This window comes from Phoca vitulina, unplaced genomic scaffold (assembly GCF_004348235.1).
Source record: "Phoca vitulina isolate PV1807 unplaced genomic scaffold, GSC_HSeal_1.0 scaffold41, whole genome shotgun sequence".
Taxonomy (NCBI): Eukaryota; Metazoa; Chordata; class Mammalia; order Carnivora; family Phocidae; genus Phoca; species Phoca vitulina.
Window position 1 is genome coordinate 12,229,124 of NW_022589744.1, and position 27,887 is coordinate 12,257,010.

Consider the following 27,887-nt stretch of genomic DNA (forward strand, 5'->3'; position numbering starts at 1 on the left):
GAACCAGCTGGTACGCAGGAGGATTTGACTCTCACTTCTGGATCTGGGGATTTTCTCCAGAGCGCTCTGGAAAGAGGTATGCTTGGTTGCATCCATGGAGGAGGTAATTTATGAGGGCAGGGTGTAGAGGGGTTTGTCTGGTGATCAGGGGCTTGCCTCCATCTACACAGCAAGGTCCGAATACTGCCTGCCTCTCCAGTCTCTCTGGCTCCAGTAGACGACACATCCTAAGAGCCAGATTTGGGCATCCCCTCCCAAGGCCGAAGGGTCACTCACTGGCTCCCCCCTGCTTTGGTAGACCCTGACTTGAGGATACAGTCTGATGATTGGTAGAACTGTGAAGACGTGTCCCGGCCATTTGGAAAATCCACGGGGCCTAACAGCCCTGGTGGGAACAGCGTGATGCTTGGAGACATACATGCGGTTGCCTCTCCTGCCCCCCTACGACTTGCTGGGAGGCTCTAAGCAGGTAATTCAGCCTCTCTGAGCCTCGGTGTCCTCTTTAAAATGGGGTTAATATTCACTGGGCTCTCATGTGGGTTAAAGGATATTCTTTCCTGAGGCTCAGCCCATAGCAAGGGCTGCAAATGGTAGCACTCTTGGGCTACAGGGGCTGGAAGGACACTCCAAGCTGAGCGTGTCCAAGCGTCCGGAGCACAAAGGGTGAATGCCCGGCCCAGCCAGGCAAAGCCGGAACAGGGATTAGAGCTGGACCCCTGAGGTTTAGCCCTGTGCTCTTCCCCCGGATTCTGGGCCCTCAATCAATCACTTAATCCCCTGCGCATCCAGTGTGTCACACCGATGTTTGACCCTCAGCAGGCAGGGTCACGGCCTGCTGGTTTTGTCCTGCTGGCGTAACATGGAGGCGGGGCGGGGGTTATAAATCTGGGAGCACATCACATGTCCCCCAGCGACAGCCACTGCAACAGCCACGCAGCCCGGAGTCCCAGGCTTCCCTGGCTCCCGCGCCTGCAGACTACCTCCAGCGTGAGTGGCTCTGCGGTGGGAACATTGGGCCCCTGCTCAGAGTCCTGGTACGTGGGCCCCCCCATCCCACCCTCCCACCCCTGGCTCCCGGCCTTTAGGAACAGGAGCTACTCTGCTTGGGGCTTCTGGGCATAGGGAGAAAAAGTGGAGGAGGGAGGGCAAGGCAAATATGGAAGAATCTGCAAGAGCATCATGGGAGATACAAAGTGCCGTAGGGACATAGTCAGATGCCCTCCTGGCCCGCTCCTCCCTACCTCCTCAGACTCCCCCGATCCTCCCGATGCCCTCATGTGTGCGTGGTCCAGTCTGAGGCCATCTGAGTAAACGTGAAGGCTCCTTGAGGACCCACTTTGATTAAGGGTCTTTTTCTCCAGGGCCTACAGCTGACGCTGCCTAAAAAGCTGAAGCCTTAGTGTCCTACACCCAAAGAACTGGCAAGTCCCCTTCTGGGTAGGTGAGTCAGACCGACCCACCCCACTCATCGCTGTGCTAGACGTGGTCGGTGGTCACCCCTCCAACCTCGGGCGGTGCCTTGGGCTCCATGGGGCCCTGCCCACCCCTCCCACTGCCTCTTGGGACTTAGATGTACCTGGAGGGCAGTGAGGCCAGGATCTGGAGGTTTGGAAGGGCTGTTCTGCGGGTACTTCTGGCTGAGAGGGAGAGATGGGGAGACGGCACCAACATTTACAGCCCCCAGAATCCGCACTGGGACTCGCTTACAAAAGCGGCAAGGTGCACCGTCACCCTGGCCTGCCCCTATTGGAGTTGAGGACCATACCCCTGACCCTCACTCCTCACCAATAGGTGCTGGGAGGGCCCTTTTAGGCGACGAAGGCCGCTTCTGAAGTTGGGGCATCCCAAGGAGGCACCAGCAGCCAAGATGTCCACACAGAGCACTGACGACCTGGAGCCCAAGGTCTTGGACCTGCAGCCTGGGATCCCAGAGGCCCCAAGCCACCAGCAACGGCGGCGCCACACGCTTCCCGCCAGTGAATTCCGCTGCCTCACTCTGGAGGACGCTGCCAGCGTGTTTGAGATCGAGCGCGAAGGTGAGCGGGCCTCGCAGCTGCCCTGTGGGGAGGAGCCCCTGTCCTTGGTGGCTGGGTCCCCAGAGGATCAGATCGGAGGTGTATTTCTGTGTGTGCGCATGCATGCGTGTTCAGGAAAGCGGGGATGGGAACAGCCCTGAATCCCGTTTTCTTGTGGGCGAGGGCAGGTGTGTGGGGGGGTGGGAGACCCCACCTGGGCTTCTGAGCAGATGCTTGGTGTGCGGTGGCCAGTGGCATGTGGCGTGGTGACCACTGAGTCACCTGCCGCGCCTCCTCCTGCAGCCTTCATCTCTGTCTTGGGCATCTGCCCCTTGTATCTGGATGAGGTCAAGCACTTCCTGACCCTGTGTCCAGAGCTGTCCCTGGGCTGGTTCCAGGAGGGCTGCCTCGTGGCCTTCATCATCGGCTCACTTTGGGACCAGGAGAGACTCACTCAGGTGAGGGCAGGCTGGGGCTGGGACGCTCGGCCGCTGGTAAGCCTCTGGAAGGGGGGCTGTCACCCCCAGGCCCTGGCTTCTCCTGCTCAGATGGAGGCAGAGGAGGCCAGGGGCTGGAGTTTCTTCCTCTGGTCCTCTCCCGGGTCAAAAGGACTCACCTCTTTGGGGCTCGAAGGCCTTCATGAAGGGTCCCCCATGGGGTGGAGGGTAGAGTTCCCAATTTGGGGCCCTCCGCGGCTGGGAAGGGAGCCCCGGCTGCAGGCACTCAGGAGACACTTGCTCTTGGCCGGCGGGGGGCGGTTTGGGAGGCAGGTCTGGGCGGAGCTGGACCTGGACTCACAGCCCCGCTTGTGTCCAGGAGGCACTGATGCTGCACCGGCCCGGGGGCCACACGGTCCACCTGCGCGTGCTGGCCGTGCACCGCGCTTGCCGGCGGCAGGGCAAGGGCTCCACGCTCGTGCGGCGCTACCTGCGGCACGTGGGCGGCCAGCGAGCGGCGCGCCGGGCCGTGCTCATGTGTGAGGACGGGCTGGTGCCCTTCTACCAGAGGCTCGGCTTCCGCCTTACGGGCCCGTGCGCCATCACCCTGGGCTCGCTCACCTTCATGGAGCTCCAGTGCTCCACGCAAGGCCACGGATCCCTGCGTCGGAACAGCGGCTGCTGACGCCGGCCGTCCCCACGGTGCCCACAGCCACCCGGCCCCGGAGTCCCCTTCTCTCCCCAGCCCAGCTGGATGCCCAACCGTGCCAGAGGCGGGGCTGGGTTGGTAACTGGGGGCGGCAGGAGGTGTCCTGCGACCCGCCTCGGTGACCCCGTCGTTCTCAGGAGCCGATGGACCCTCTGGGCAGGCAGCCTCCTCGCCTCATGCGAGGTGCCTGGTGCTCAGGCCCTTATTCTCCCCAGCCTCAGGGATTTCCCTTCTCGTCCTCAGCCCCAGAATGGGGGGTAGCTGGGAGCAGGGAAGTGCAGGGGCTACCTCCCAGCTCCCCCCATGTGCCCCCCACCCCTCGCCTCGGACACCCTGGGTCCTCTTCCCTCTAATAAAATAGTTGTACCGCATAACCTCCTGTGGCTTCTTGTGTGGGGTGAGGGTTGCGGGCGAGGCACAGTGAAGGGCTGAGGTCGATGCCTTCCCCCTCCGCCGTCTCTGCCGGGAAAGCCAGCCCCTCACTGCCCCTGGGGTCCAAGGATTTGACCCGGCCCTCTCAAGGGACCCCCTGAGGCTTTCCATGGGACCCCAAACCTGGCTTCCGGTCCAACCAAATGCCCCACAAGTTTTCCACCGTCCCTTTGGGCCAAGGCCCTGCCCTTGAGCTCATGGCTGACCCCCCACCAACAAAAAAAAAAGTCCCAGCTTTCACTCTGCCAGAGCCTCTCAGGTCAAAAAATGATACTTTTAGAGAATATCATTTAATACATTCGAGACATCATCCATATAAAGTTAGCGTTACTTTTAAAAATTAGAACCATAATATAAACCAGTAAAAAATGGGCCTGGCTGAGCCTTGGGCAACCCCTGGGAGCAGGTCCTTGAGGTGGCCCAGCCCCCACCCCCACTTGGGCAGGAGTGAGGCAGAGTGGGGTAGGGCCGGCCTTCTCAGCCAGCCCCACAAGGCAGAACACTGACTCAGAGGGAGGGCCAGGACAGACAGAGAGGGGACAGCCTCTGTTTGCGACCATCAAGTGGAGGCTCTCAGCTTCCCAGCCTCGCTGCGTCTCCATGCTCTTTCTCTGCCCCGGGCCACGGCAAAGCCTTTCCCACACGTCTGGTCCAGGAGCATTAAGGGCAGGCTCACCAGGCCACTGCTGGATAAGGGGCACGGGCTAATAGGGCAGGGAGGGGAGGCCTCAGTGAGGCAGGGGTGGGAACCTGGTGGGAACCCTGGCCACGTCCCAGTAAGGGCACGGCCACAGTAATGGGGTGGGGGGGGGCAGGCCCCAGCTGGGGCTGAGTGGGGAGATCGGCAAAGCCGGGGACCTTGGGAAGGAGAGAAGCCCACCCCTCGGCAGGGGTCCTGCCGGCAGGGGAGCAGCAGGAAGGCAGGGTCTGAGTCCCGGCGCTGTGGAGAAGCACACGCTCGGAGGGCCCCCCAGACTGAGGAAGGGGGGCCTCACTCCCCCAAGGACCTCGCCTTTGTGACTGTCACCACGGGGTCAGTGTGGCTGGTGGGGGGAGGGCCGGGGCCCCCGGCGGCGGGTCTCTGGAGCGCGGGCTGGGGCGCTCTGCAGACAGGCAGCCCGTCCAGGCCTGCCTGGCGGGGGTCAGTGCAGCACCTGGTCCAGCTCGTACTTCTCGCAGAAGCGGCTGGTGAAGGGGAAGCAGGTGAGGTACTCGATCCAGGGCCAGTTGATGGGGTAGACGTACAGCCAGATGACCAGAGAGGCGAAGAGGCCGGCGAAGACCAGCAGCGACACCAGGATGAGGGCCCGCTTGCGGTACTTGTCGCTAGTGCCGAAGGTGATGTAGGGCAGGAAGGCGAAGGCCAGCAGCAGGCCGCTGAGGAAGCCGAAGATGTGGGCGATGTTGTCGATCCAGGGCAGGAGGCCGCAGATGAACAGGAAGAGCACGATGGCCGACAGGTTCAGGAAGGCCTTCCAGGGCCGCTCCAGCAGCTGCCAGCTCTGGAAGAGCTCCACGAAGAGGCAGGCGAGGAGGCCAAACTGCGAACCTGCCGGGCCCACCTGGGGCGGGGCGGGGAGCGGCGTCAGCCCGGGGTGCCAGGTGTGAAGCCGGGGCGCAGCCGGGTCCTCCTACGGGCGGGCTCTCCCAGGGGTGGGGACCCGGCAGCTGAGGCTCCCGGACCAAAGTGGGGCCTGTGGCACCCACCCTTTCTGCAAACACTGAGGACCAACTACGTGCCCAGTGTTTAGTCTGTGCAGTAAGCAGGACAGACAGGCCTACGCCAGGCAGCGTACGGCAGGATGGACAGACACCGAACAAGCCAAGGGCATGGGGTCGAATCAATGGAAAAACTGTCACTGTTTCTGTGGGTCATGAATGTTTGCACCCTGGAGATTTCATGCAGCTCAACCCACAGCTATGTGACTTGCAGGTAGGCAGGCAAGGGTCACGGTCACGAAGAGAAATGAAGCAGAGAAGGGGAACAAAGGGAGGGACAGGGTCTGGGGAAGTCTTTCTGGAGGTGATGCCTGAGCATGACGCAGAAGCATCGCTGTTTCCTTGCTCCCAGGGATTAGGGGATCAGCTAATAAGCCCACAGCTTAGCTGTCCATCTGCTGTCGAGCCTGGCCCGGGCGGGGCCGTGTGTCCCTCTGGCGGCTCTGGGGGGGAAGGGGCGGGACGCAGCAGAGCTGGCCCTCCTCCCTGCCCCGTCCCCCGAGTCCCTACCTCCGCCCGGTACGGGAGGAAGATGGCGCTGGCGAGGTTGCCGGTGATGCCACTGAGGATGAAAATGATGGAGATGCGGTGCCAGCCGGCCAGCTTCTCCAGGTCCCGAAGGATGGTCATCTGGAAGACCACGGACACGAGGCAGTGCACCACGCTGGGGAGGGGGCCACAGCAGGCGTCAGCCGTCCCATATCTGCCCCCGGCTGCCAGCCAGGAGTCCTCCTCCACGGGCCCAGGGGCGGGGGGCAGGCAGCAGAGGGGTGGGGGGGGGAGGGGCGGGCAGCGAGGGGCCTGTTACCCTGCGTGGAGGAACAGAGACAGCCAGAGCCTGTAGAACTGATCTGGGACCTCGGGGTTGAGGAAGGGCAGCAGCCCACACACCTTGTCCAAGCAGTGCACCTGAGGGCAAGCACGGGGCAGTCAGTGCCTGTGACCCAGCTGGCCCCGATGTGGCGGGGGGGGTGTGTGTGTGCAGAGCCAGACACCTGCTGCAGGAGGGGAGGCATGAGGCCGGCTCCAGCACGCTGCCGGGCTCACCTGCTCACCCTCAGGGCCCCCGCACGCCCTGCCTCACCTGGGAGCAGAGTGTTGCCTCTTCGTGGAAATAGCCATGCATGAATTCACAGTACTCCCGGGTGGTGATCTCACAGCTGGGGGGACAGGGAGGCAAGGGGATACATCAGAGCCCCGAGTACCCCTGCCCACTGGCAGGAGGGGCGCCCCTCTGTGGGGACCCGAGCTCTGGGGCAGGCTCCCCTTCATCCTGCTCACACCACGGGCGACCCCAGAGTGGGGGAGGGAGGACACCAGCCCGCGTGGCAGGTGGCAACAAGGAGCTGGCTTACCTGCCCTTGGTGCCGATGCAGCAGGGGCGGCCCTTGATCTGGCAATCCATGTGTAGGAAGCCGGTTCGGTTACTCTTGGCCTGCTCGGTGCAGATCTGCGGGGGGGACGACACGCCCACACTGGGTTGGGCCCCTGCAGCGGCGACACCCTCACCCTCTCCCTGCCCTTCCTAGACCATTCTCCACCCCAGACACTCACTGGCCACTTGGTGATGTCATCAGGCCAGATGTGGGCACCGCTCGAGGCTGGCTCCTCACAGGTTCTGGAGGCAGAGGTCAGAGGGGGCAAAATGAGGAGCTGTGCCCCCCCCCCAGCCTGCCACACCCACCCGCTGACATCCCCAGGGGGAAGCACAGACAGGACACTCAATCCCATCTTCTCACAGCCCAGCTAGGCCACCCTGAGACTGGACCTGGGGTCTTGGTGGCACACTGCCCCTGATGTCCGCTTCTGGCCCAGATCAGACTTGTCCATGGGGGGCCCCGTATCATCCTGCCACTTGACAAAAGTGGCCAAAGTCTCCTGGAGGATAGAGGAGGGTTGGTTGCGACTGGGATAACACCATCCCCATTAGAGTCGGCAAGGGACCCTCTGGACGGGGGCTCTTCCCCTGGTCTCCAGGGCTCAGGCTCATCTCCCAGACCTCCACCCCTGGCTGACGTTCCCAAGACCTGGGAACATCACTTCCTTCACTTCTCCGGAGCTGCGAAGGTTCGCACTCTCCCCGTATGGGGCCAGGAAGGAGGGAGGGGATGCGGTCACTGGTCCTTGAGGGCCCCTCCCCTATGCTGGGGCAAGTGAAGATGGTGCACAGGACCAGAGTGGGCTGGCAGGGGCTAGGGGGCCTGGCCCCACCGAGCAGTCCTTCCGCTGGGTCTGGATGCAGCCCGAGTGGTCGTTTTGGACACAGCAGCCCGAGTCCCGCTCTAGGTCTCGCTCCCGAAGCACCAGCTGCTCGATCTGCCGGTCCTTCCGGATGCAGGGGGAGAACTTGGCTCCCAGGTGGATCAAATCAATCTGGGGGAGGGGAAAGAGCGAGCCTGGGTCCAGAGCTGGCCACTCTCTTGAGTTTCCCCTGAAGGTCCCCTGATAAGAGGGGCTCCTGGGCCAGCTGACCCCTGCCCAGCTGGGGGCGACAGGGCCCCAGGGTTCCCTGCTGAGATGCTGTCCCATCGCCCTGGGCCCCTCACCGAGCTGGGGCCGATCCAGAAGTTCTCTTGCTGGATGTACTTCACGCTCTCATACACACCTTTGTTCCTCAGCACCTGGTACAGGGGCAGAGGGTAGGGGGTTCAGGGGTTTCCCCATCCCAGGGTACAGCCCCCAGAGTGGGGCTGAGAGGTAAAGCTATGGTGAGCCCGGAGCACCTCCCGCATGGGCCAGGTTGTGGCCAAGGGAGGGACTCCGTGGCCGATGATGCTGATGCCTCTCAGGAGAGGCTGGGGCCCCCAGAGGGGAGCACCCCTTCCTTAGCCTGACTCACCAGCTGGGTGGTGACGTGCTGGGCAAAGCCCGCGGGTGCGATACCATATGTGCAAATCACCAGCAGTGTGATGATGATGTGGACGAAGGTCAGCCAGTAGGTGAAGTAGGGCCTGGGGACAGAGGCCCTGGGTCAGCCCAGCTGAACCCACATCCCAACCCTCACCTGCTGAGCCCAGCCCCCATCAGCTCTCACTTGCTCTCTCCCCTCCCCTTGTATTCCCCTCCAACTCGTCCTTCACCACAGTGACTTTGTAAATGCACCCTCACAGATCTCTCTCGCAGCTTACGCCCTGAGACAGCTTCCTGCTCCCCTTGCAATAAAGTCTAATGTCACCCCCTCCTGAGGGCCTTAATGCGCCCACCCACCTTCTCTTCTTACAGCTCCTAGGACAAACCATGATCCCTGCAGCCCCAGGGCCTTTGCACACGGCATTTCCTTTGCCAGAGACGCTCTTCACATCTCTCTCTGCCTGGCTAACTCCTGCTCGTGCTGACCGCAGCCCTCCCCACCAGCCATCCACTCACTCTCTGTCCTCCTGGGACACTTGCTACGCTTGTCATTCGTTTTTTGATTTTGGGTTTGATGTCGATCGGGTCGCCGCCTGGGGCACACTGTGAGAACTGCCCCTCCCCAGTCCTCTGGTTTCCCCCCACGGTCCCCTCACTCATAGAGCTTCTAACTGTCCCTCCGGCCCACCCTGCCCTCCCTGTCCCTCCTGTTGGAGCTGTTCCAGGGCCTGTGTGCTGGCACTCAAGGAAGGCTTGTTGACCGCTGTTGGGAGCTGGGCTAAGGACACAGGCCAAGAGAGCCGGGAGGGTGAAGAGGCAGCAAGCGCCGAGGACCCTTCCCAGGCGACACGCATGCTCGTGGGGCTGTGTCCCATGGGGCCACCCTGAGGACTTGTCCCCGCTCTCCTCTCCCGCACGAGCTGCGCACTAAACGCCCGCTGAATAAAGGGGGTGCCACAGGAGAGGGTCCTGGGGGTCTGGTTCTCGGCCCTTCTCCCCTCTGCCTCCAGCCGAGGGGCTCCCGAGAGCGGGGCCCCTGGGCCGCCGGGCCGGCGCAGCAGCCTCACCGGTGGCCGTCGAAGCTCTCCAGCTGGCGCTGCACCGTGCTGCTGATGCTGCGGCGGTAAGTGCGGTTCAGCCAGGTGCCCACCACGCCCAGGCCGTAGTGCCGCTTCTGCCGGTCGAACGCGAAGTGCTTCACCTTGGAGGCGATGCGCTTGCCGCGCCGGGCCGCCGTGACCGGGGCGCGGCCGTGCTCCTTCCTGGTGGGGGACGGCCCTCAGCCCGCTGCCCACCCCCCCACGCACCCCAGGACGGGGCTCGGGACGGACTCCCCCGTTGTGCCGCCCCCCCGCACCCGGAGGAAGGGTGCCCAGAACTCACAGAGGGGTCTGCGTCCCATCGGGGGAGACCGGGGAGGCCGAGCGCGGGATCCCCCGGAAGTAGCTGGCCGAGAGTGGGGGAGACTCAAACACGTCGTCGGGCATGGAGCTCATTTCTTCCTGGGGTGGGGTGGAGTGGGGGACACAGAAAAAGACAGTGTGAGCAGTCACTGTCCATACTGCTCCCAGCACCTCAATTCAAGGACAGAACAAAGCTAGACAGGCTCTCTGGGAGGGAAATGGAAGGCACGTGCCTGTCAGCCCTGACGGTGGCTTTCCCGGCTGGCACCCTGCCCTGCCGGGTCCCCAGCAGGAAGACAGGCGCCCAGGAGTTCCACGAGGTGCCACGTCCCAGCCCACCAGTGGGCCTTTGGATCCCTCAGGGGCTCCTGGCAGAGCATGATCAGGGCTGGGTCTCCTCTCCTAACTCCCAGGCCACCCCGTACCCAGTCCCTGAGGCCCACACCCCATGCTTGCCTTACTAAAAAACGAGGAGTCAAATGTGTCTGCTCCGTCCACCACGTCCTCGTCCAGGAAGCTGGGGTAGGCGAAGCTACGTTTGAGCACATGGCACCGCTGTCCCGTGGCGTCCAGCACGGAGCGCCCCTGGAGAGGGCAAGGCAGGGCCCGGCGTCAGGCCCGGGGCAGGTGCCTCTACCCCCCGCCCCCTCCAAAGGAACTGTCAAGTCCCTCCTCCCGGGGCAGCACCTGGGAGATGGGACCCTGCCCAGAGCAAGGAGTGTCTGCGGAAAAAGGCCAGAAAGCTTCCGCAGCCCCGAACCCATGGCTCTTCTCAAGATTTTCGGTTATCCTCACCCTGCTGACCTCCTGCCCTCTGGCTGGGGCAGCTAGCTCCCCACTACTCGTTCTGCACCCTTACTCCCCAAACTCGGGCCATTTCCCCCAGCCGCAGCTTCCTGGCACAGCACAGCAGGCCCCTGTCTGCCTCTTTGACCCCAATCTGCGGCTACTCCTCCTATAAGCACCCCTCACTAAAACCACATCAAACCATGTGCTCTTCCCCTGATGTGCCACGCCCCCTCTACCTCCAGGCCTTTGCATAGGCCCTTCCCTCTGCTGAGAATACTGTTCCTTGCCTTCCTTTCCTGGGAAGCTTCTCCTTATTTTTCTGGGCTCAGCCCAAGTGCCTGTCCTGACATCAGCCCCTCTCCTGCGTGGGCCCCAGCACTCATCACACTGAGTAGTGACATCGGCCCGCCCAGGGCTGGGAGCCCTTCCAGAGCAATGACACTGGTTCGTTTCCCTCTGCAGTCCCCGGGCCCAACACAACACAGGCGCTGAGTGAACTTGGGTGAAGGGTGGTGCCTGCACGTGTCCTACTTTCCCAGCTCGTGTCAGTGCAGAAACCGGCTTCCCAAACTATGGAGAACTGGGGCTGGAAGGACGTGGGCCAGGCTCCTGAGCTGCAGGGCCCCCCTCTCTGCCAGGTAACCCGGTGCATCCACCGCCCTTGGCCCAGAAGGACGTACCTGGGTGAGCTCTTGAGGGGTGCTCTGGACAGAGGGAGGGAGGGACAGCGGGGGCCGGGCAGAGGCGGGGAGGCATCTTTACCTTGAGGAGGGCGGCGGCAGCCTGAAAGCTCATGTGGGCCACAGACATCCTCTTGCGGCGTGGCAGGTGGGAATAGCCGGAGCGGACACTGGTGAAGGAGGTGAGGGACAGGACCCCTGGGGTCAGGGGTGGGTGTGGGGCATGGGGCCTGTCCACCTCATCCGGGTGGCGGAACGCCCGTCCGCGGGCCAGGGGATCCACAATCTGGAGGGAGGGAGGGGGGAGTGAGCAGAGCCGACGGGCCGGGGCTAAGTCACCTGCCGACCCCCCGCCCCGGGGGAGCCCACCTTGGGCATCTTGCAGGGTTTCGGAGACTCGGTGCCCTGGAAGGAAGGCACCTCCTGGCTGGGGAGCTCCAGGTCGCGCTGGCATGAGGCCTTGAGGCGGCCGTAGCGCACGCTGCAGTGGTGCAAAGTCCTGCGCTGCCAGTGCTGTCGCTTCAGCTCCCAGTCGCCGCTGACCCCGAACCACTGGGCCGTGCCCCTGCGGAGCGCACACAGAGCCGTGGCCGCGCGCCCACCGCCATGGCGGCGGGGGCGGCGGGACAGGGACCGCGCTCGGGCGGGGGTGACGGGAGGTGTGTGCAGGGGAGGGGACGCGGGGGTGACGGGAGGTGTGTGCAGGGGAGGGGACGGGAGGTTACAGCGCATGCGTGCACCCAGCGCAAGGGGCAGATCGGCTCCCCCTTTTGCCCCCGGGTCGGTACCCAATGACCAGACGAGAGGGGAGGAACAGAGTCTGGGGCTGAAGCTGGGCTGGCCAGGGCCTCCTCTGCAGCCCCCGCTCCTTGACCTTGAACCCCCCAGCCTCCACACTGTGACTTTCTACAAGGCACACGTCCCCCTTGGGCCTCAAATCCCACCCCCCGGAACATGCACGTTCCAGCCCTGCGGGGAGTGCTGCTCACGAAGGCCTGCCTACTCCTAGGAAAGGGACACAGGGCCAGGCCCAGCGGAAGTCCCCAGGGCTGCTGGGGGGGCGGGGGCGGGAAGGGTGCTCACTTGCGAATGCTCTGGGACAGGGAGGCCTGGCGGCGGAAGCCAAGGCGCTTCTCCGAGCTGCCCTCCTGCCACCGTCCCCGTGGCTCCTGGAGGCTGACGCTCTTCACATAGGCTGGGTTCCTGGGCCTCTGCGGGAGGCAGGGCGGGAGGACGGGCTGAGACTTGGTGGAGCCCAGATCCCGGGCTCGCTCTTCTTTGGCTCCCTGCGCCAGAACCCTGAGAATGCACCTCACCCCTAATGTACACGCCTGAGCTGCTTTCCTTCCGACAGTAAAGTCACCATCCTTCACACTCTTCAATGAACCCTAGCATGATTTCCCAGCTCCCTACACAGTGCTCCCCTCCCCCCCACTCCCCCCTCTGTACGCAAAACGGCCCCCGGGGTGAGTGGGTGGCACCAACACAGGACCCCTTTTATGCCCCAGGACACTCTCAATGAGCTCTTTATGGAGCGCTGGTCCAGCCTGTCTTCATTCCCATTCTCCACAGGGGTCAGGCTGCTGATGCCCAGCACGTGGGGTCTCTTCCCCCAAGTCTGACAGCCCCTCGGGGGGCCCCGGGCGGGAAATGCAAACAGCCGGTCCTGGTGGACCCGGGGAGCCTCTCTTGAGGACTGTGCTTCTGGTCTCCCCGTCCACCGACCACCGGGAGACGCGGCTCCTGCGCTCAGGGCCCACTCCCTGTGACATCTGGGGCCGGGGAAGAGGGGGTGCAGGCCCAAGTGAGGGGTGACACAGGCAGTGGGGGCCTCCCCCGCCCAAACGGTGTTGTGTGCACAGCTGTCGCTCCCCAGCGAGCCTCCAGGCTGCCCCCTTACCTGGGGCAGCATGCTGGTCTGCTCGCCAGGGGCCGGGGTCTCGGGTGGCGGGATGGTGATGGACAGGTTGGGCGGCTTCCGGCTCTGCAAGCGGCTGCTGGACACAGAGGAGACGCTCTCGCCATTCTTGTCAGCGGAGGCCATGGTGGGCCAGGGACAGGGCGGCTGGAATGGAAACGGGGAGAGGGGGCATGAGTGTGTCGACAGGTGGCAAGACAGGAAGGGACCTGGGGGCCCTGGTGCCAGGGCGGACGGCCCGGGCTCAGAACAACCTGCAGGAAGTCAGTCAAGCCTAACGCTGGGTTCCAAACCACGGGGCAGAGACTGAACCTGAACTGGGTGGGGTAAGGCAAGTAGGTCTAGTTCTGTCCTTTGTTTGCAATCCAGGCCCACAGGGGTCTGGGGAATACCCACCTTTCCACCTCCTTCCATTGGTGGTCTCTCAGCTTCAGGCAAGGACCACACCCAGAGAGGAGCCGGAGGGCAAAGGACAGAGCTGCAGTGACCTTGGCCGCCTTGTCAGCCTGGTCAAGGTAGGCCAGGGGTCAGAGGGCAGCTTCTTTGACCTTGGGGCAGGGCTTGGGGGAGGACAAGGCGGCTCCAGGGTAACCCAGTGCCCTAGCCGCAAACAAGAGGTCCACAGTTGTGCAGGCAGCAGGTGGTTCTCCTAGTAGCCGTCCCTGGGTTTCTAGAGAGGAAGCGGTTGGTGGCTCAGCCTCATTACCAGACAGATGGGAAAGCCACCATGCTGGTTCCTGTCCCCTGGGCTGCCTGGTTCCTTTTTCAAAGGTAACTGAAACTGCCACCTGTTTGGTACTTTTTTCTTTTCATGGAGGAAAAATGTTAATCCCAATGATAAAAGTGGCATATACTCATTGTAAAAACACAAAAAAGACTCCAGTGATTATAAAGCAGAGAGTGAACTCAAAGTCTGCTTGTCACCCTGTCTTCCACATAAGAGCCTCTTTGCACCTGGAAAAGGATACATGTACTTAAAATTTTACACGCTCACACCATACCTTTTCATCCGTAGGGTGCACATCAATGCATACAGACAGATCTACCTTATCTTTTTTTATTTTAAGTAGGCTCCACATCCAGCGTGGAGCCCAACATGGGGCCTGAACTCACGACCCTGACTGAGGTCAAGACCTGAGCCGAGATCAAGAGTCGGATGCTCAACCGACTGAGCCGCCCAGGCGCCCCTACCTTATCTTTCTTGATGACCGCAAAGATTTCCTTGAGTGGAATGCACCAAGATTTAATTAATGCCAGACTGATGGCTGTTTAGGGTGTTTTCAGGGACTCCTGTCCAGTGTTAACTGACACCCTTGCCTAGACCATGTGCATGTCCCAGCCCTATCCCAAGACACACTTCTAGAAGTGGAACTGCTGGGTTGAAGAGTAAGTACATCTTGAATTTCAGTGGATCCTGTGAAATGGCCCTGCCAAGAGGAGGTGGCAATTTACCCCCCCTCCCCGCCCCTGCCCAAATCTGGGGCTTGTCCACACTTGCTCGGCGCCCCCCCCACCGATTCCCACTTGCCCTCTGATTCCACCAGAATCAACACTCTGCCTGTTCTATTCTCCTCCCTTCCTCACTCACTCTGCTCTTTCTCTGCCTAAAATCCTCTCCCTACTTCCCAAAGCTGCTGGAGCGAGTTCGGTTTCTCTTCCCCTAGCATAAGGCCAGGGACTCCACATCTGTCTGCTGACACAGTGCTGACCCCGGGTGTGCGTAGACCCGTGGCGAGTCACACGGGAGCCCTCCAGGTAAGGGCGAGTGGGACCAACGTGTGCTGGAAGGGTGACAGAGCAGGCACGTGCGGCCCGAGGCCATCGGTCCCCTCCACCCCGGCCCCCGGGAGCCACCTCTCTCACCTGAGGGATCATAGCGGCCTCCTGACCACTCCACCTGCTGCCCCTCGAGCCCCCACCCTCGTGACCATCTGCCACGCAGCAAAGACATCACCTTTTAAAAGCACCAATCACACCACGTCACTCTCTGCTCAACACCGTCCCAGGATTTCCCGTTCTCACTTAATGTCCACGCTTCTCACTGGGGCCTCTGGGCCCTGAGTGGCTTTGTGTCCTCCTTGCCCCTGACTCGGCCACTCTAGGCCCCTCATTGTTTAGCACCTGCTAAGCTCTGCTAGGAGGTGCTGAGGGGTCATGGTCAAAAGCACACTGCAGCTGGGTGGTCTGGCCTTGACCTGCACTTGACCACGAGTCACCCACATCCTCACCTTGTAACGGGGGAAAGACCTCCCCCAAGAGAGGTGCCCTGAGCATTAAATGAGAGCATGCATCATGCACACTCGGGCAGTGTGTGCACACAGAAACTTGTTCTAGAATGTTCACAGTAGCATGTTCATGAGAACCAAAAGGTGGCAACAACCCAAAGGCCCATCGACAGACCAACGGAGAAACAAAATGTGTTCCATCCACATGATGGGATTATGAGGCAGCCACAAACAGGAGTGAAACACTGACGTGGGGTCCAGCGTGGCTGAACCTTAAGGATGTTATGCGAAGCGAAAGAAGCCAGACACAAAAGACCACATGTTCTAGGAGTCCATTCATACGGAAGTCTGAGACAGGCAGGGGGTTGGGGGGACAGCAGCTAAAGGGTGGGTCTCATTCTGAAGTGATGGAAACGTTCTGAAGCTGCCCGTGCTGATGATTGCACAGACCTGTGCATATACCAAAAACCACTGAGTCGTACGCTTTAAATGGATATAGTTTATGTGGATTAAATGTGAATTACAGCTCCATGAAGCTGTTAAAAAAGTCTCAGGCAGGTGCTCCATAAACATTAGGCCTCTGCCTGTGTTCGTCTCTCCATCCCCGTATCAGATCATCACACGGTGGAGCAGGTAGCTCCTTCCTATCATTCCGGTTCCAGCTTGGGTGCCACCTCCTCCAAGGAGCCCTCCCTGACTGCCCGAAGCAGCTTCCCTGCTCCTGCTACAAGTTTCTCCATCGCTTTACCCTGGTCATCTTCCTCTCTCTGCCTTAGTCACTGCTGCATCTCCACCTCCAGCGGAGTACTGGCCCACAGCTAGTATCGGTACATATTGGATGAAAAACCAGCAAGCAAGCGAAGCGGCTTGTGCCTTGGGTCCAGCCCACCCGGCTACCTGGCGTCCTACCTTCCGAGTTTGGACTGAGCTCACTGCTTCCTGGGTCTTGTTGCAGAGGTCTTCAGAGCATGTTCTATTCCTTCCCTCACTCTACACAGATGCTCTGGGGTCGGTCAAGCTTCAGCTCCGTGCAGAGGTGGACAGATGCCAAGATAGAGGCTTCTAGGCCAAACAGGGCTGCTCCCTTGGTGCGCACAGCCTATAGAGAAGGAAGGGCAGGCTCAAGCAGGCGTGTTGGGAACAATGCCCCTTTCAATCTTCCTGACCTCAGTCTCTGCATCTACAAAATGGGGATAATTCTACCGGCTTCATGGGTGAGGGATTAAGAGATCTGTTCTCCCCACCCGGAGTAAGGACCCCTTGTTGACGGGCTGGGCACTCAGACTGCCAGGCAGCCAGGGGCTCTAGCCTCAGAGCATTTACCTAAAAAACCACCTGCAGACCCCCACTCTGGGCTGGGAACCCCAAATCAGGACGGTCTCTGCTTTTTTTTTTTTTTCTGTGTTAACCTAACTTCATGAGAAACATTTAACTTAAAAACAAAGTGTTGGCTGTCTTCTGATTAAGATTTCCTTTCGAATAGAGTAAGGCAGATATTTAAGGCAGCGTTCAAATGATTTAGAAGTGTTTCTTTGTTGTTGTATTAGCTCTTTAAATAATTTATTGAGGTCAAATCCACACAACATAAAGGTAAGCATTTAAGAGTGAATAACTGCGGCATTCCTCGTTAGGAAGTCCTGCACAGAGGAACCCTGCAGCAGACCCTCCTCGAGCAGAACCCGGGGCAGGGCAGGTCACATCTCCAGGTGCGCCAGGCCTGGCCCTTCACGTGCATTATCCTACTTTGTCCTCAAAACACCTTTCACAGTAGACATCTACCATTGCTCTCATTTTGTGGATGGGAATGGAGGGAGGCTCAGGGGGTTAAGGAACTTGCCCACGCTCACACAGCTCGGAAGGGGAGCAGATGGATCTCGTCAGGAAACGGGAGCCACCCCTCCCCCCCCACCAAAGCTACGGGGCACACTGGGGGCTGGACAGCCCCCTATCAGGGTGACACAGTAGAGTCCAGTCCGGAGGGAAACTTAGTTTTACTCAAGAGCACTTTGCAAACTCTGTTCCTCAGAGGCCTGGGGTTACCCAGAGGGGTCTGGGGGGCTGCCGTGGGGCAGGTCTGTGCCCTCCCTCTGATTTCACAGGGGCGGCAAAGTCTTCCAGCCACAGGAGAGAGGGACTCCAGCTGGGGAGGGGGCGCCCGAGGGGGGATCTGAGGCAGAGCTGGGGGCCCAGGACGCTTTCTGCTTCAGGGTTTGCCCAGCAGACTCAGGCATCCTTCCTTCTATCCCAAAGTGCTGGGAGTCCTGACCTCACACCTCAGGGCAGACCGGCAGTGGGTGACAAGGCCCCTCAGAGATCACGGGCAGATGGGCCTGCCTCTACTCTGGGGACAGCTCCAAGACAACAGCCTCCCCTGGGGCCCCTGGATGGAAAGTTCTCGTTTGGTCTCCTTTGGGATCAGGGTGCAGTGAGAGGGCACCAGGCAGGTGCTGTCCTGCACCAGGAAGGGAAGGAGGCAGGCGGTGGAGGAAGGCTGGGACGGTAGAGCTGCCGAGTCCGAGCTTGGGTGAGGTCACCAAGCACGTAGGCTCCTTCTGGAACTCCGCGCTGATCACACTTTCCCACAGGAAGCACCCAGTGCCCTTCAGAACCTGACTCCACCCCCAGCAGACACACATGCCCTGCAGGTCCCCTGGCCCCCACTTCCTCATTGGAGGCCTTGCACCTGGCACACTAGCCTCCCCCTCATCCGCCTGGGCAATGGCAGGTGAAATGTCACCTCCTCCAGGAAGTCTGCCCTGTCACCACCAGACAGAATCAACCACTTTCTCACCTGCCTCCTCTAGCATAGTGCAGACACCTGCCTGTGTGTAGGGGTCCCCTACCCGAGCAGCACCCAGTCTGGCACAGCTAGTTCCCACTAATGGCTAACAGGATGGGAGGCAGGTGGGGGGGGGGCATATGCATGGTTGCAGACGGTCAGTCCACATGGACCCTGGACTAAAACTATCCCCCCAATCCTACACTCAGCCCAGGAAGGGAGTGGCCCACTCTGGAAGGCTCCACGAAGTGCCCTCTGCCCTGCTGTGGCCCGAGGACGGCAGATGCAGTCCCAGGATGAGCCCCCACTGGACCTCCTGTTCCCCTCTCCCCACAGCACAGCCCGGGCCCCCCGGCCTGCCCTTCCATCCCAAAGCCATAGCACCCGGGCTGGGCCCCCCGGCCCAGAGCCCCCCACTGTGTTGCTGCCATCTCTGCCAACATCCTGACACTGGGGAGACTGGACCGGCCCCAGGGCACTTCTGGGGGCCACAGGGAGAAGTGGCTGGGCCCTGGAGAGCAGAGGCAGGGCTGGGGGCACACCTTCCTGGGGAGGAGCGTGGTATCCAAGAGAGCTATTTTCACCATCTTCGTGGGCAATGCTGAGTCCTGGCCTGTAGCTAGCTTTACCCCCTGGCCTCAGTTTCCTTCTCTGTTAAGCAAGGGAGTTGGACAAGGTGATGGCCCAGCTCTGACACCCACGAGGCCCACAGTTCAGCACAAAACACCACTTTCCCACAGCCCCTCTCCACCAAGGAGGGGACAGCCTGCTCCTGAGACTGCCCCCAACTTGTACAGAAATGGTGGACAGGTGTACCAGAAGCCCAGTTCCTTCCTTGGGGTGGTGGGGGGCAGAGGGTAGGGTTGGCAGTACGGGGGGGGCACTGAACCCAAGTCTAGGGCATGGAGGAACCCAGTTGGAAAAAAGTACTGGAGCTTTGGGAGCACCCCGCCCAACACATATCTCCCACGCCCCAGAAATGCTTGCTCATTGCAGAGGAAATTGTGACATCCTGGGACAAGGCTTCCTCCTTGCCCACAGTCACATCCGCTGCTCTCTCTAAGACCCCAGGGCTGCCGCAGCACCCAACCTGTAGGCTGGGGAGGGGTGGGGGGCTTGTGTGGAAGGTCTGAGAGGCTGCCCCACCCAGCAAGGCCAATGCCACCTGCCCAAGGCCTCAGTGGGGCCTTCCGCCCCAGCCCAGAGGAGCTGGGCCTGGGAAAAGGAAGGGGACTTAGGGTGAGGTCCATCATGGGGTGTGGGTGGGGCAGATTCAAAGAAAAAGTGAAGTGCAGAGTTCAAATCATCCTACGGGTTGACATTTCTGTACCCCCACCCCCAGTGGTGTAACCTGGCTGACAGCAGCCTGGATCAGGCACATATGACAGAAAGGCAGACTCGGAAAGCACTCACTGATGCCGCCAGAGAATCTGGTTTCCCCACAAAGGGTGGGGCCGGGCACTGCCAGCCAAGCCCTATCCCGACAGACAAAGCCACGGCAAGCAAGGCCTCGGCCAGAGAGGTCCCCCGACGGAGCTCTGCCTGGGCGTGCCCAGGGGAGCACCCCTCCCCTCAAGCCTGCATGGGCCGGCTGTCCCCTCCCCCCCTGCCCCCAGGGGTCTGGCTCCAGTCCCTTCTCTCCCTCCCCACCTGCAGGCCACCAGCGCACACCAGCAGGCTTCTGAAGGCTTCCCTGGTCTTGCTGGTGGCGATGGGGTCTCCGCAATCCCCAGGCTCTGAGGACCCTCATGAACCAGGGCAGGGAGTGAGCAGCAGGTGCAGCTCCAGACGGGAACAGGAGGCTCCTGACATCAGGGCCAGAACTGGGGACAAAAGGAAGGAAGGGACCCTTGGACAAGGGGTAACAAGCATCCCCTCCAGCAGAGGAAAGAGGCAGACCACTCCCAACCACTAGATTCCATCGGGAAGTGAACGGGACCTCCCGAGGTGGGGGGTGGGGGAGCGCACAGGTCCCCTGGACCGAGGAAATAAACCGCCCCCTGGCCTGGGCTTGGAGCTGTGGGTGAGTGGGCAGTGCAGAGGGAAGGAAGATGGCCCGGGGCTGCTGGGAACCTGTCTGTCCCCTGATGAATCACAGGATGACGGGGTGACAGCCAGGCGCAAGGAAGTGGCCTCTCTCCCCTGCTTCCCTGCCACAGAAACTGAAACTCGCTGGTCCCTCCCCACAGCCTTCTGGGAACTGGGGCGTTTTTAGAAAGCTGCAGAGAGGAAGCTGGCCCTCACACACTGTGCAAACCCCAGCAAAGCCCCGAGTTCTGCTGACCTCGGGGAAGTTGCTCCAGCTCCCCTCGAGACCCGGAAGGGGCAGCTTATGTAAAGGCTGTCATCTAACCTGGTCTCCCGATGGCCCGTGACTCACCCCAACACCTCCCTGCTCTGCCAAGAGCGGGGCCGGAGCAAAGGGCTGGGAAGTGCCCAGCAGACACCGAGGGTGTGGGGACAGGACTTAGGAAGAGAGAATGCAGAGACAGAAAGGGAAGGGGACACGGTGTCCCCCTCGGAGGCTACGAACTCTAACTCGCTTGCTGGTCAGGGTTAGAGAAGCCAGCGGATCGCCCCGTCCCTCTCCTTCCCTCCCAGCGAGTGCCCACTTCCCCAGAGATGCCAGTCCACGGACACGGCTGCACTGCTGTGCTGGGAGGCTGCGCGTCAGCCCAGCTAGCCCCGACGGAGAGAAAAGCTGAAAGCACCTGTGGGTTTGCGCCCCTCCCACAGGGAGAGCCCCTATTTCTCCACCCCCGACACCTTAAAAGGCTTTGCTCAAACTCAGTTCAGAAGATAAAGAATGGGGAGAGGGGAGCAGGTTCAGGGGCTTGATGACCCACTGGCTTTTCCCCACCAGACCCCAGGTTCTGGACTCCCTGTGACCCAGTTACAGTGCTTGGGTGGCACGCCGACCACAGACACGGGAAGTGGGTGCTGGGCTCCAGGCCCAGGGTAGGAGCTTGTGGGAGTGGGGGTGGGGGGGTGCCAAGTTCTTAGAGTGGTGCAGACCCCAACACCACTTTGTCCCACCCATCAGGCTTTCTTGGGACCACACGCCAGGGGGGCAGGCAGAGACGTGAATGCCCCATCCTCTGAGGGGGCCCTTGGTCCAGGAAGCTGGCTGAGCTGGGATGCAGGGGCAGGCAGCACTAAATGCCACCAGGTGTTCCCAGCTGGGCACAGTGCTGGATCCTGCCCTCCTAGGTGCCCTCCCCAAGGGCTCTCTGGAACTTTCTGGACTCCAGAAACTGCCCGTAGAAGCACACAAGGGGATAGCGGCTGAGCAGGGATGCAGGTGCCCTCCCACACCCCAGGAAAGCAGCAGCTCCCAGAGCCTGGGGGCCAACTGCAGCTTGGGGACAAGAGAGGGAATGGAGCACAGGGGCTGGTCCCAGGGGGCCCTGCCCAACAGCCCAGCCTCCTCTGGGAAGGAGACATGTTCTGTCCCAGTTCTGCTGCTCCCTGAGCATTGCTGTGAAGGGGAGGAGTCAGGGGCAGCACTGGGGGTCCAGAAGGCCCTCGTCCTTTCTGGGTCTGATACCAGGGCACAGGAGGGCTCCTGGAGAGGGAGAATGCGCCATTGGACACCATGTCGACCTGAGCTTGACGCCAGGGGCTTTGCTCCAAACATGCAAGAGGGTTTGCCTCTCAAGATCTTGAGGTACTGGGAATTGTCTGTTGTTTTTTTTTTCCAAGTTTATTTATTTTTTTGGTAATCTCTGCACCCAACGTGGGGCTGGAACTCACAATCCTGAGATTAAGAGCCACATGCTCTTCCAACTGAGCAGCCCCTGGGAACTGGGTTTTTTCACTGGTCCTTGGTGGTGGCAGAGGCCTAGCACGTGCTCGGTGGTTAGGGAAAGGATGGGGTACAACATGGGTTGGGGAGCAGGGGAGGCCCACTTCACTCCTGCTGGAAGCTCCCTGACACCGAGGGGTGACAGGCTGTTTCCAGACATGACCACACTCAGTACACAGAGCAGGGCTCTGTCTTGGGCTTGCAAGGGTGGGGTCCACCTAATATCCACCCGGCTCCTTGTGGCCTGGCTCCAGACAGTGAAAACACTGTCCAGCTGAGGGAACCGGGTCTTGGGCCCAACCCTAAATGCTGTGAACTCTTAGGCAAGCCACTTAACATCTCTGACCCTAGTCTGTTTATGCTAAAGGATGCTAAGTAGCCCCCCAGGAGTCTAAAATCTGGGTGGCTTTGTCACCATTAGCTGGGGCTCACCCTCGGTGCACACGCAGCTGAGGGACAAAGCCTTACCATAGCTTATGGAGAGGTAAGCACCTGGTCAGGGTCACTCAGCCAGAAGTCAGGCCCTGGGCTGCCCTGAGTCCCTCATCTTGATCCACTCAGGCTGGGGCTCTGGGTGCCCCTCACTTCTGGAGGCCCAGGCTGGCCCCACAGCTGGGAGGGATCATGCCAGGCAAACAATTTTCAGCTTGTAAACAGTCATTAAGGAGCTAATAAACCTGACTTCCCAGAACCCTGCCCCGGAGCTTGCTGCTTCCCCAGAAGAGGCTGGCCCCGGCGCCAATGACGACTGGGCTTCAGGGCACTTGGACATGGGCCCATCCAGGCCATTAAGACTGGGGGTGTAGGGCTTTGTAAATCCCTACTCACCACAGCCCCCTGCCTCATTTTGGGGCAGCACGGATTCTGTCGTTGAGGAATAAGGAGGGCTGCGAGGACTCAAACCCTGGCTTGGCCACTTACCTGCTGGGAGGCTTTGGGCAAGTTACCACTTCGGAGCCTCGGTTTCCTCTGCTGTGAAATGGGGTGATGTCCCCCCAAACCTGCCGATCCAGCAGAGATGACATGAGATTATGAATGTACAGGGCCTGGCGCACAATCAACGGCTACTAATTGGTGGCCTCTTTTATTCCTGGTTGACCACTGCGCACTTAGTCTATCTGAGCCAAGAGCCCCAGAGATACAGATCTCTATTTGACAGGTGGGAAAATTGAGGCTCAGACACGTCAAAAGTCACCTGTCCCAGGTCTCATTGTTGGGGGGGGGGGGGTGCCTTCTGCCACCCCGTACCTGGAGAGGCAAAGCGGCCAAAATATGGGCCTGGGGTGGTGACCGAGGTGCTGGGGGTGAGTTTAGGTGTGGGCCTCTGAGACTCCTGAGCTCCTCCCAGTCCCCTAGGCAGAAATGACATCACCTGGCACTTAGGTAGTCCCTCTCAGCTTATCAAAGGGCTTTCTCAAACCTTCTCTCCCGCTGTCTGTCCAGATCTATCACCAGTGGCCGACAAGGTGCGAGCAAGGGCTCAGGCCATATTTCAATGCCAAGTCCTGCTCCTGCCCCATCCCACAGTGGGGTCCCCACCTCCTGTTCCAGGCATTCTGCAGGTCACCCTGCAGGCCTGACCTGGGGAGGGCCATCTGGAGAGGGAAGAGAGGCTTCTGGCTGGATCAGGGGCAGGACCACCTGATGATGCCCAACGCTCTGAAAGGCTTACCCTGTTCCTGGCCCTGCGAGCCCGGCCAGAGCGAGCAGAGCGGAGGGTCACCGCCTCCTTGACCCCCTCACCCCCTCATCATGACCCACATGCAGGCAGATAGGGAGAAGCCCTGGCTGGGAGGAGCCAGCACGTCCTGGCCTGAGGCTCCCCTCCCATGTCCAAGCCCACCCTCCGTCCCCTCAGCCTCCGCGGAGTGGGGCTCCCCACCCCAGACCGGGCCACTTCTGCGGAGTAATTATAGCACTGCTATTCTCCGACATGCTCTTAGCTAGCCCTCCCAACGGCCCACGAGGCAAGGCCCCTGTCATCGTCACGAGCCTGTGCCAAGGGCACACAGACACGCTCCTAACCCCAGGCCCGACGGCTCCTACCTCAGACTCCGGGCCCAAGACTTCCCATGCATCAGCCCCGGAATCCTCACAGCAACCAGTCCTGGTGGACTACACTACCCCACAGTATAGCTGAGGAGACTGAAGCCCGGACCACAAGTGACCCTCATGCTACTGACCACTACCTCACGGGCCACCGTGGCTGCCAGCTTCTGGGCCTCGCTCCTTGGCTCCCCACGCTGGGCATCACCCTCCTACCGTCCTCCCACCCTCCTGGCCAGCATCCCTGCCTGGCACTGCCCACTTAGCTCCAACCACTCTCCTGGCACCCCACCCCCACAACATGCCTCTGGCAGCTTTTGAACTGCAAACAAATGACTTGTGTCTGGGTCCCTGGATAAGTTTACACAATGACGGAATGTGAACACTGTGGCTCTCGTGCTTCCCCGAAGATGAGAGGATGAATTTTTCTTTACACTCAGATCTCACTCCCATAGGGAAGCAACAGTAACTTTATGGGCTGTGGGGGAAAAGCCCTTGTTTTCCCCCAGTGATGGGGCAGGTGGGGCAACTCCCCCTGGCCTCTATCCCGAGAGCTGGCCTGGCCTGGGCACTTCCCCAACCTAGCCACCATGCGTGAGGCGAGCCTACACACTCCCAGTGGGCCCTGATGACCCCGCCAGTCCTCCCCCAGCCTGGCTCAGCTGGATAGGAAACTGGGAGCAATTGTGTGAGCTCACTCTGGAAATCCCCAGGGGTGGCCAGGACCACACTGAAGACTGCTCCAAAGTGGGTGGTTCAGACCCGAGGGGACGTGTGGAGCTGGGGGAGGCAGCCCAGAGAGTTCATCTCCCCAGATGCTGCACCATGGGGCAGGCAGGAGGCTGGGGCCACCCCAATCCTGCCACCGCTCATTCTGAACCAAACAGAAGTGCCAGGTGGCTCATTCAAGTCACCTGTTTTTGTTTCAGGATTTTTTTTTTTGTTAAGTCTTATTTAAGTAATCTGTATACCCAATATGGGGCTCAAACTTATGACCCCAAGATCGAGTCACATGCCCTCCTGAGCCAGCCAGGCACCCTCGTTCAAGTCACCTGGACTCGAACAGGTACGTGCATGCACGGACACACCCCCTTGACTGCTTCCTGCCCTTATCTGCTCTCTCATCTAGCATGGTTTATTGCAAGTTGACAGGAACGCTGTGAAGAGTCTGGCCACCAGTAAAAACACTACCACTGAGGAAGAGCCAGACCCAGACCCCAGGGGCCTCCATGCTGTATTTGTGGTGTGACTAATCCCTCCTGCGAGAGGAACAGAAGTCCCCTCCTGGGCTGTGTGTGTCTTACACCCCGTACAGCTGTAGCTCGCACATGAGCGAGCCAGATAGGAGTGGCTCAGCAGCAGGTCGGCACGAGGCTTTGGGGACGGGCCCGGGAGTGACAGCCCAGGTTCAGTATCAGCCTCTGCTGTTCTGTGCTATGACAGACACACTGAAGACGGGCCACTATTACAGTTTTCTGTTCGACAAAAAGACGGGAGTGTCACTCCAGCCCTTTAAAGTTAAAAGCAAACAAAAACAAAACCAGAAAAACCAACCAGAAACTACCACCTGCTCTCCTTCTGTCCTGCTATCGTTCCCAGGCCAGGAGGCCAGGGTCCAGAAGTGAACAGGATGGGAGCAACGGACACTGTCAGAAAACAGGAAGGGAGGGCAGCGGGCGGCCTGGGCTCCTGGGGACGGACAGCTGCTTCACTCCATCCCACCTCTCTAGAACAGCCCCCTCACCCCCACCCCCGAGAGCTGGGCCAACTCAAACCGGAGTCGTCCCTACCGGGGTCCCCCTGGCCTGGCACTTGGCTAACACCAGGAGCACGGGGTGCCTCGCACTGCCAGCAGCGGGGCCCACCCTGGGGCCTCTTGTCTAACCCAGGTTCCCACAGCCACAGAGGACCTTTCTTTCTTTCTTTCTTTTTTTTGCAGGAGGGAAGCAGATTGGGGGAGCCACAGGGAATTAGAAGCCTGTTAGTCCTTGGATGTTATTTTCCTGGTGTACATAACTGGAAGAGTTAGGTGTCAGTTTAGAAGGGAAAATTCCAGCAGGTCACATGGTGCCAGGCGTCCATGCCTGTCTCAGCAATCCAGCTTTGGGAAAATCTATGAGAACAGAGCTCCCCCCTTCCTCCCCCGCCCAGGGGGATATTTGAGCTCCAGGGCTGCCCTGGCTCACTCTGCATGGGAGGCTGCCTTAGGGGTGAGGCACTCCAGGACTGAGCTGTGAGAGGGCCCTGTTCCCAGCCCCTGGGACTCAGCTCCTCCCCCACAGCACCCAGACCCGCTCTCTGCAGAGACTGTGGTTTGAGCAGGGAAGAGGCAGTTTTATGGCACCAAAGGAAGCCTGTTGCTAGGGGAATAACTGTCCTCACACCTCTTATCTCATTTAAGCTTATTTTGTTCCTCCCCTAACTCCTGGGGAAACTGAGGCAAGCAGGGGAAGTCAATGAGAAGTAACCTGATGGAGCAGATGCGGCTCCAGGGTCTTTGAACCTCAGCACAGCACCGACATTTTGAGCCGCGTAATTCTTTCTGGTGGGAAGCTGTCCTGCGTGCTGTAAGATGTTTTAGCAGCATCCCTGGCCTGGACCCACTAGATGCCAATAACAACAGCACTCCCCTCCTTCTCCTGAGTTGTGACAACCAAAATGTCTCCATTGTCAAATATCTCCTGGCACCAAAAATCAGTGCCCTGCTTGAGAACCTCCTACTGCTCTAAAACAAGCTTCACTCTCCACTCTTCCCTCTGCCCTACCTAAAGAGTGAACAGGAACACAGATGCTGGGCTCAGCCTTTTTAACAGCCAATGTCACCAACAACGGGGCCCTAAATCTAGCCACTTGGGAGCCAGCAGCCAGTGCACATGTGGGGTCTTGGGCAAGCCTTCCCCCACTCAGACACACCCTCTCAGGAGCTCCAACCCTTCGGCTCTCTCCGCTTAGACTCACCCGGTTAGGCAGGGGCTGAGACCTCGGCTTCCCCTCCGCCCTGGGATGGGAGGGTGCGTCTAGCAGACACAACCCTTTCTAACCCTAACCTAACCCAAGGCCCTGGAGGAACATCAGCGGGGGCCAACCTTCCCAAGCCCCTCACAGTCCAGAAGTCAGGACTTCTGGGTCCAATCTCTGAGCTTCGATCTAGCCTTGCTGTGACTCCACTCCCTCGCACCGGTTTCCACCCTGGCGAGGCTGAAAGCACAAACTTCGCTTCGGAGTTGAAAGGGGAGGGAAGGGTCTGCGTTCCAGGCGTTTCTGGGAGGAAGGCGGGGCCGCGCGGTCCTGTCCCCTGCCAGTCCCCTCTCTTCCTCCCGGAGCCTTAAACTTCTGCCCAATCGTCGTGCCCTTCCCACATCTGGTGACCCGTGGCCAGGGGACCCCTTCGGCGTCTTGTCCCAGCCGCGCCCCAGGGACCGGCAGACCCGGTGCAGCCCCGACCTCTGGCCTCCGGCGCGCCCCACGTGGGGCCCGAGCGCTCCGGCAGGGCGGGCACCCTCGCGGGCCGCGCACCGCCGCCCCGGGCGAGGCTCGGGCCCGACCCCGCGGACCCCTACGGCGCCTGCGGCCCGGCCGCCGCGTGCCGGGCTCCGCCCTTTGCCCCCGCTCACCTCCCTGCGGCCCCACGTCCCCTGGACGCAGCTCCGAGCGGCGCGGGCCAGCTACTGGGCGGTGGCTCCTGGGGGCGGGGCCCCGGCGCTCCGCCTCTTCCCTACCTGCGCGCGGGCCGAGGGGGCGGAGCGGGGCCGGCCGGCAGGGGCGGGGGCGGGCCCGGGGGCGGGGCCGGGGCGAGGGGCGGGGCGAGGGCTCAGGTTGGTGCGGGACGCTGCGGCCAGCCCCGCGGCGCCCTGGACTTGCGCGGGTTGCTGGGTGCTCCGCCCCTGGGGAGGGGGGGTCCCCGTCTGGGCAGAACCCTCTTTTCCGCCTGAGCTGGTCTCTTCCGGGCGCCGTCCTCTCCTTCCCGGACAAAGCGCATGATCTAGGTCTGCACTGCCATCACGTCACCCCCCCACCCCGCGAGAAAAGTCACTCCAACGACGACCACCTCCCATCCGCTCCCGCCAGCTCCCTCGTTCT

At 60.9% G+C, this 27,887-nt stretch overlaps 2 protein-coding genes across 2 annotated transcripts; one reads left to right on the top strand and one right to left on the bottom strand.

The window, feature by feature from the left end:
* Positions 1-1,822: 1,822 nt before the first annotated feature.
* AANAT (aralkylamine N-acetyltransferase) lies at positions 1,823-3,137 on the top strand. The gene is made up of 3 exons (XM_032429324.1): positions 1,823-2,036; positions 2,319-2,473; positions 2,832-3,137. The coding sequence occupies exons 1-3, from the start codon at positions 1,868-1,870 to the stop codon at positions 3,135-3,137; spliced, it is 630 nt and encodes a 209-aa protein (XP_032285215.1). The 5' UTR covers positions 1,823-1,867.
* Positions 3,138-3,895: 758 nt separating this feature from the next.
* RHBDF2 (rhomboid 5 homolog 2) lies at positions 3,896-27,498 on the bottom strand. The gene is made up of 20 exons (XM_032429556.1): positions 27,422-27,498; positions 22,683-22,762; positions 16,087-16,276; positions 12,935-13,099; positions 12,118-12,245; positions 11,404-11,599; positions 11,117-11,320; positions 10,022-10,150; positions 9,546-9,664; positions 9,230-9,424; positions 8,152-8,263; positions 7,859-7,933; positions 7,524-7,685; positions 7,081-7,190; positions 6,867-6,930; positions 6,668-6,762; positions 6,397-6,472; positions 6,121-6,221; positions 5,823-5,976; positions 3,896-5,155 (listed from the first exon to the last, which is right to left on the bottom strand). The coding sequence occupies exons 4-20, from the start codon at positions 13,076-13,078 to the stop codon at positions 4,736-4,738; spliced, it is 2,484 nt and encodes an 827-aa protein (XP_032285447.1). The 5' UTR covers positions 13,079-13,099; positions 16,087-16,276; positions 22,683-22,762; positions 27,422-27,498; the 3' UTR covers positions 3,896-4,735.
* Positions 27,499-27,887: the final 389 nt, after the last annotated feature.